At 37.8% G+C, this 8,780-nt stretch overlaps 1 protein-coding gene across 2 annotated transcripts in view; it reads right to left on the reverse strand.

Annotated features, from left to right (window-relative positions):
* Nucleotides 1–369: 369 nt before the first annotated feature.
* Nucleotides 370–8,780, reverse strand: part of USP38 (ubiquitin specific peptidase 38) — a 20,756-nt gene continuing 12,345 nt past the window's right edge. For both annotated transcript variants that reach the window (XM_009328756.1, XM_009328757.1), the window contains one exon: nt 370–3,325. In XM_009328756.1, coding sequence (XP_009327031.1) covers nt 3,164–3,325 — 162 coding nt within the window. In that variant the 3' untranslated portion in view covers nt 370–3,163. The remainder of the gene's footprint in view (nt 3,326–8,780) is intronic.

Here is an 8,780-nt window from a genome sequence, read left to right on the forward strand (position 1 = left end):
TTTAACTTTCCAGAGTAGGGAGCAAGGGGGGGGGAAAAAAGGAAGGAAAAAGAGCTAGCCAGAAGGTGCAATTTGTTTAGTTATCCAAAGAAGCCTTTTTTCTCCTCATCCTGGATAAACGGGCTTGTAGGCATTTAATCACTTGTTACAGGGGTGACAGTCACAACAATCCACTGTAATGCTCCACGTGAAAAACTGTACAAAATTAACTGTATGGAAGAAAGTTAATACAACTCCACTGACCATTAAAACAAAGACTAAAACACAATCTGTCTTGTTAAAAGGAAATATGATTTTAAAAGACATACCATCCTTGAGTTTGGTACAATAGTGTAACCTTCATGAAAGGAAACAACAAAAACCCCTAAGTTTCAGAAACAGTATTATGTATTTTGTTTCTTTCTACTGATTCAACTTAGATAGAAAACAAATCAAGAATGGAGCCAAAAAGGTCAATAAACAAACCATCCAGCATTCATTCACAGGCAACAGAAACTGAAGTACCATATGTACATTGTTCTCTCATATTATGTCCAGAAGATAGGAGCATGCAACACCAGTACTGTAAACAATGAAAAAAGGCGTACATTTTAGAGCGTGAAATACTTCTCCACTTTCACTAGTTTTATTGAAACCTTCCAAGTTAGGTATGAATCGGCCTAAGACAGTTATTAGGTCAGCAAGCAGACTTGCAAATAGGTATTCTGAATTTTAAAATCTATTTGTAAAACGCAAAGTAACTGCATCAATGGAAGTCAACAAGGGGAAAGAAAGAAGTTATTTTCAGTTTGAGACATACCATCATTTTATACCTAAGCAGATCCAACCCTATTGGCATTATTCTCGTATAAAATTTCCATATTTAACACCTAATTTAGAACAGGCAAACAAAGGTGTAGAAAGCCTTCTAAGAGCTCATGAAACAAATATAGTACAGTAGGTATACAAAACTCATATGGCACGTTATTTTTAGGTAGGCTACTAATTTGTATTTTTACTGTGAGAACATAAAACCAAAACTGACCTTTACAAAATTATGATTTCATATAGAGTAAAAACACTTGCCCCTGCTTCTACTTACTAGTGTTTTAAAATGAACAGTAAATTGATACAGAGAGACAAAGTAATCCCATTGTAATGCAAACAGTAGGCAGCTTTTTAGTGTGTCCTCGTAATTTGGGAGAGAAAAGCCAAATTAACCCGTCCTACAAAACATTTTAAAACCAGAGCTAACTGGCAGAGAAGCCTAAAAGGAAATAAAAAACCCTCTTAGACTGAAAGTTACAGAATTTCAAGGCGAAGTCAGCTTTCAAGAAAACCTCGTCCAAGCACAACGAAATAAGTATGTTCCTCACACTAGTCTCGTAACACTCCACATTTCCACAGCTGAACCCCTGGTTCAGAGACCTACAACTGAGACAGCAATGAAAGCGTAGGTCAAAGCCGAGGTACTACAAACAGTCAAAACAAAGCTTGGAAACTACTAAAAAATGAGTGACCTGCTCTAGCTTTCTTGAGCAGTAACGTATGAAACTATAGCAGAGCAAATAGCATAGTTTTAGTGATAATATAAAAATAGCTTGCAAGCTAAGTTACCTTTCAGACTAAACTCCATATATTCGATATCATATGAACAAGGTTTAATTTTCTCAACTTATTTTATGCTTTTTAAAGGCATTTTCTAAGAAATTTGTTTATTTTGTACAGTTAAGCTAACACCTGCCAGGTTTGCATGCTTTTTAAGGATGCACTTCGTCACCTAGTAGAATATAAAACCACAGTAAAACAGTGCAGAATTTTGTAAAAATACTTTAAATAAATTTACACTTCACTATAAGATTATTCAAGTTAAGAATTAATCACCAGATTCAAGAGTGTAACTCCTTTACTTCTGTTATCCTCACTGCACATCAAAACCAAAGTTGCTACTTCTGCCAAGACTGAAAGAGCAGATCCTCAACCGCTGCTGGCCTAACAAGCAAGCAAACACCGCTTCGTAGACAGCATCATTTTGGTCTTCTGCAGACAGTTAAAACATGAACTCACCAGAAGTTTCTCACTACAAGCGAAATCAGAAGGCAAAACTTCAAAGGACTCTTAGAAGCAGAGATCCTCAGCAAGGATCAATGCAGGTAACCTCTCTGTGATTTCACAAACATCGCTCAGTGTTTATGACCAGCTTTTTCTTAGCAATGCAGGCCACGAAAGTTATAGATCACTAGGTATGTATTTTTTTATCAAAAAATAATGGGCAACACACTTACTGCATTTCAAACTACCAGATTTTTACTTCTGGAAACCTAATAGCTTTCTATAAATGTACTGATTTCTAATACTGACAAAAAAAAAATTGACTACTAACACATTTTTCCCCGTTTCTGCAGCCTCAGAAAGTTTGTTTTAAGTTACAGTTCTGCAAGGCACATACAGAATCTTTTCCTTTCCAATACACAGCAGATATATTCCCTGAAATAATTTTAAAATCCTCAAAACAATTAGAAATGCTACAAAGTTAATAATTTCTATTTAAAAACATTGTTCCTACAGAACATGCACTTTTTTGGAAAACAACTTAGCAAATATTTATAAATTATTTTTTCTTCTTTACATTTACACTGGAAATACATTGAATAATTTTTAATCTGGAAAGTACCGTATCATGTCATATTTAAGTTATTGCCTTCATTATAAATTGCATCATCTCTGGAAATCCATAAAGGTACCGGATTTGAAAATAAGGTGGGGGTGAGAGAATATGTATGCAGTTTAGCCCATCTGAAAGGATTTCCACATAAAGCAATACTGCCAGAGTAAAAAAAATGAACTTTCTTCATTCAGTGGATGAGGACAATAGAAACTGATGTAAGCGCGTTTGTTCAGTTTAATGCAGTGTCATCAGCAACTACTTAAAAATCTCCATTTTCTGTCTTTTGGGCAAGCATATCTTACTATAAAAGCAACTGAATTTTTAAGAGGTAGTTTTTTTTCCATTATGCACTTATTTATTTCAAATAAAACATAACCAAAAAAACCCCAACATTTGCTTTTAAACAAGGATGAAGTCTCAAAACTTGGTACAATATCTGACAAAGTTCAATATTATAGTTGTCCTCAGCAGTACTGGGCTGCTTTGGAACCAGTGTATTCCAGGTTGTCTTCATAGTCAAAAGACTAATCTACCAACAGTACTGAACCCACCCCCTCCTCCTCCACCTGTCGGTCCACAACTTCCCGGGGGGTCGTTGTCATCAAATCCATTGGGTCGGAAAGAGCATGAGGCTGAGGCAGCTTGAAGTGCTTGTGTTCGAGCACTAAGCTCTTGCTCCTAAAATGAAAGAATAAAGAATTTAAAAAAAAAAAAACAACAACCAACCTCAAGTTCTTGAAGCAGCTTATTTCTAGTAAATTTTGAAACAGCTTTTAAAGCAGCATGACTAACTTCTGGACTCCTAAGTCTGAATGGCTTTGTTGAACTTCAGGTTGAACATCCACAGCCAATCTGAGATGTACAATTTTCTTGAACATCAGTAAGTATATGAGAGGCATAATTAAATCCATTTAAGTTTATGCTAAAATCATATTTTATAGCAACATGGGATGTTACTAAAGAATGAGACTGCTGATAAAAAGCTAACAAAACGTTAGTTTTTAATGTATGTTTCACATGAATTTTCATCCTAGCAATTTTAAGATGCCCTTGTTCTCGTTGCCAAATAGAAAGGTAAGACCATTAAATCAATGTTAATTATTTAAAAGACACTTTTTTATTCCACTCAATCAACTGCATAGAGTAACAACATACTCAGATAAAAGGCAAAAAGACAGACAAGCTACTTAGTTTCCATCCAGTGCAGCTTTTTAACTGTCAAGTGTTACTGCTATGCTAACTCTGTTTTAACATTAGTAAGTCTCAGGAACTCTCGAGCACTCCATAAAGTCAGAGTCAACTGCTGGAAAAAGTACCTGCACAAGTAGCAGGAACAAGAAAGCACAGCCTCCTGCCAGCTGCTTTTTCAGCTGAATGCCCCTGTGGCTTCTCAGACATCTAAGAAGGGAATGAGCACAGGCTTTTTCCTCGTGAGAGATACCTTACGCTATTTTGTCTCTGGCCAACTAGTTTCATAAACCTTGCAGCAATTTCTTGTCTTTAGTATCCCTTCCTCAAATTGGCCAAAAGCTTCAAAAATTGAGGGAGGGAAGGCAGGTGTTGGGCTCTGGAAGCCTGACAAGAAAAAGACAGCAGACCTGTACAAGCTTTATTTCTTAGGAAACAAAATGGAAGTATTCAGGTGCTAAGGCTCGTACTGATAGCCTCCTTCACATGACACTTCGTCACTACATACCTCCCTAGAGGCAATGGGAGGAAATTTTAACAGGGTTTTAGTAATTACATGGGTCACCTTGAATTGTTCCTTTTCTTCTCCACCTCCTGCTGAGAAAGCAAGGAACAGAGCCAAGAACCTGGAAGACTGTTTGTATTATACTACCATGAAAGCACTAAACTTAGTCTTGTCCATGTACTTTCACAGGTGCTAAAAATAGTACTTGTGGGTTTAAATTACTCTGCCCTCTTAGAAAAACACAGTCTAAGTTCAAAACTGTTCTACACTACTAAGAATTGAAATGCATACTTATTTCCAAAATTATATTAAAGATATTTGGAGGACATTGTTTACATAGATATGCTGGCCATATTCCTGAAAGACAGTATTATGCTATCTCCAGCAATATGCGGATTCTTATGTATCTGCTAACCGTAAGACACATCAAAACCTAAATAAATTTACTAGGAATAAGAAGGGAATATGAAGAACTCACTTCTAGTACCAGAAATCAACAGAAATTTTTGATTAAAATAGCAGGCCTTGTATAAATAGCCTGTTTAGTTGAAAAACTACACTGCAGAACTGTTTAGCTTAGAACTGAATTTCTTCTCAAAACCAAACAGTGGGAGACTTGCTATGCTGTACCTAGGCTGGTTTTTCTTTTTTTTGGTAAAATATTTCAGAAAAACATTTGTTTTAATGCAGTACAGTACCAAACCAAAAAAGGACTTTTCCTTACTCCCTCCTCCACTTTCATCCCTCCAGAGAACTGTTTTCTGGCAACTTTATACCTCTTAAACCCCAACAGTTGAATTTTACCTAACAAACTGTACTACAAAAGAATCTAAGTACCAACAATAGGTTTGCTGATTATGCTATATTAAATAAAAACCTTTAAATTGTAGACAAAAAGAACACTAGAGACTTGGAGGTAAGAATTTTTTTGCCAGATTGGGCTAGAAACACGATTTATTTTAATTTGCCTTACTGCAGTTACCGGGTAGCGTGAGGTTTTGGCATAGCTATGCAGCTAAATTTTTTTATGTGTGTCTTCTATTGCGTACCTTTCATAATACCATGAGCAACAGTATGATATGTCACTAGGCTTCCTTACAGAGAGGGGACAAGCGAAGAGGAGAAGCACTACTACGAACAGCAACAGCACAGTACCTTGCACGTGACTTATGTGCAAGGGATGACTCCCACAGCTCTGGAGACGTGCATCACGTTCGGTACAGAGTGTAAGTGAGCTACAAGCACAGCTTTTGTCAACCACTTAGAAATACTGTTCAGAAGCAGCCATAATGCAATGAGAATAAGATAAACTTCAGTCGTGATCTTAGCTTCATTGCTACCATGTACAAAATGTTTCCTACAATGGATAGAAGGTATCTCTCTATATATGCACACACACAAGAGAAATATGGCGCAGTGATCAAATTATCAATTACTAGTTTCTTGACAGAGTATTAGTATTAAAAACCATACACTATTTGTGTCTTCAATGCTAAAAGTGAAATAATTTAGCAGTTTAAGATCTTTCATACTTTATTCCTGTTCAGTTTTTTGTGCTAAACGAGCACATTTCTTTCTTCTCTCAAGGTATTTATTGACTTGATTAATATTAACCTACATTAAATTGTTCTAGTATAGCATTGGCATTTTTGCAAGAAATATCCTTGTTTCTAAAAAAAAAAGTTGAATGTTTTCAGGCTGATTATATATATCTCAACAAATACTAAATCAGGTAAGTAAAACTTGATAGTCAATACAGTTCTCTGGATTGAGAATAATGCAGAACATCCCCCCCTGCCTTCCTTTTTCCCAGAATGGGATTATTAATTTGTTTTAACTGGAGTGGGAGCTACCCATATTGCAGGTTTTGTTATTTAAAGTGAAAACATTTTAGTTTACCATGTGGTAAACTGGTATGCAATAGTAAAACAAAAGCAGTAAGCTAGAGATTTTTTGGAACATTTCTTCTAAAAAGTAAAGGCTTTCTCAGGACAGAAAAATATATTCTTAACTTAGCAGGAAAATACTAGTTTAGAACTCTGAACAACAATGAATGCGACTTCTCAAAAATACAATAACCTAATGCAGTGAATCACAATATTAGTATTAATTTGAGAAAAACAATAACTGAGCATTTCTAATCAGCCTCATTTAAATTGAGAAAAGGACAGGATCTCAACAACTCTGGGATTAGTAGAGCACTACAAAGAAAGCCATTACTGAAGAATCCAAAATTGAAAGGTGGGTAAAAGATCATAAATTTAAAAAAAAGACAAAACAAGTAAAACCCAAACAAAAACTGTATACTTGGAAATTTTTTTTTTTTTTCATTTTGAGGAGACTGCATTTCTTTTTTCTTTTAATTGTAAAGGAAAGGTTTTCAAGAAACTACTAAAACTTGGCTTTCAGTTGTAAGCTATAAGACAAAATGACAGTGTGCTTTATATAACTTCAGCTACATGTCCTGTAGAGAAAGCTTTAGTCTGGAAGATTATCAAAAAACAATTTTTGGGTATATGCACCAAATTACTTTAACTTTTATAAAATCACATTGATTTTTCACTGGTTCTAGGCATACAGCAGTATTCAAAAAGCTTAAAGAAACTAACTTCTTAGTGTATTCCGGAAATTGCATCAAAATGGTCTTGAAAATGTTAATTCAGAGAAACACATTTAATAACAACTTCATTTTTTAACAAATTATTTTCTCAATAGCCTGATAATGTTGCTTGTTCCACATAGCTAAAGCATCACTTCAGATTTGAAAAAAGCCTGTTACACATACTCAGGTAACTACCTATTCTGTTGATAACACTGAAACATGTGACTGCAAGCATTGGAGTCAACAGGAAAACATGCAAATAAGAATAATTACTAGGATTTATATTCTATGTGGATGACTGTTCCTCCTTTAAATGTTTGGCTTTATATAAAAAAAGGTTACAATATCACTGTAGTAGTTGTACTACTTTTCTTCAGGCTGTGTTCTTAAAACGGATTTTTTTTCCCCATTACTCAGTTACCTACATGCCGCTGTAATTATATACCTAAAATAAAAAATAATCTGGCTTCAAGTTTGAAATTTCACAATTAAAGTATTCATGCATCAGCAGAAGTCACAGCAATTCTGACTGAAAACATGATGTTATCATGGAGGCACGTCCATGCTCGGGGCAGCAGGCGAACCCCCTCCTTGCCCACCTCGCCTTCCCATGTGCCTCTGTACAACAGGTATGAGGCTCTGGATGTGGAAGGTCAGCCAATGGGTGATGTGGATGACGGTTCATCTACACCAGAGGTGTGGCCAAGGTCAGAAAGGCCTACCCCCTGTGTCACAACCACCTCCACAAGGAAGAAAAGATGGGTTATAGTTGTAGGCAACTCCCTTCTGAGGGGAATGGAGGGTCCAATATGCCGGACAGACCCTCCTCTAAGGGAAGTCTGCTGCCTCCCTGGGGCCCGGGTTAAGGACACCACTAGGAAACTTCCTAGCCTGGTATGGCCCTCAGACTATTACCCATGACTGCTCTTCCATCTGGGTGGTGATGAAGCCACAATGCGTAGTCCAAGGGCAATCAAAAGAGACTTCAGGGCCTTGAGATGGTTGGTAAGGGAATCTGGAGCACAGGTTATTTTTTCCTCTCTCCTTCCAGCTGTGGGCAGTGATATTGGAAGAAACAGACGGACCCAGTCTATTAATACATGGCTCTGCGGCTGGTGTCACTGCCACAATTTGGGTTTTTTCAATAATGGGATGGCCTACATGGCACCAGGCCTGCTGGCATCAGATGGGATTCACCTTTCTCAAAGGGGGAAGAGGGTCTTTGCTCACAAGCTAGCAGGGCTCGTTGACAGCGCTATAAACTAGACTTGAAGGGGGAAGGGGATAGTGTCAGGCTTGCACATGACAAGCTGCGGGATGACACACCAAGGTCAGAGGGACAGGGTGCTAGCGAGGGCCGTCAGCCTGTTGCTCTGAGCCGTGCTGGCTACGCTGCAGCACACTTGAAGTCTTACGGAGATGAGCCAGGGCCCCCTGAGGTAATAGGAGCCAAGAAGGAAACACCAGTGAAATACCTCAAAGGAACTAAGGGGCGTTCCTCTAAGAAGGTGACATGGCTGACAGCCCAGCTGAAGTGCCTCTACACCAATGCATGCAGCATGGGCAACAAACAGGAGGAATTGGAAGCCACCGTGCTGCTAGAAAGCTACGGCCTAGTTGCCATTACTGAAACTTGGTGGGACAAATCCCATGACTGGGGGGCAGTTATCGATGGCTACAGGCTGTTCAGAAGGGACAGGCAAGGAAGGAGGGGTGGAGGGGTTGCCCTCTACCTCAAGAAATGGATAGAGTGTGAAGAGCTGTCTCTGAAGAATAGCCACGAGCAGGAAATAGAGGCTGAGGCAACAAAGGGAACCTTGTGGTTGGTGTCTACTACA

The sequence above is a fragment of the Pygoscelis adeliae genome, unplaced genomic scaffold (genome assembly GCF_000699105.1).
Source record: "Pygoscelis adeliae isolate BGI_AS28 unplaced genomic scaffold, ASM69910v1 Scaffold66, whole genome shotgun sequence".
NCBI classification, from domain to species: domain Eukaryota; kingdom Metazoa; phylum Chordata; class Aves; order Sphenisciformes; family Spheniscidae; genus Pygoscelis; species Pygoscelis adeliae.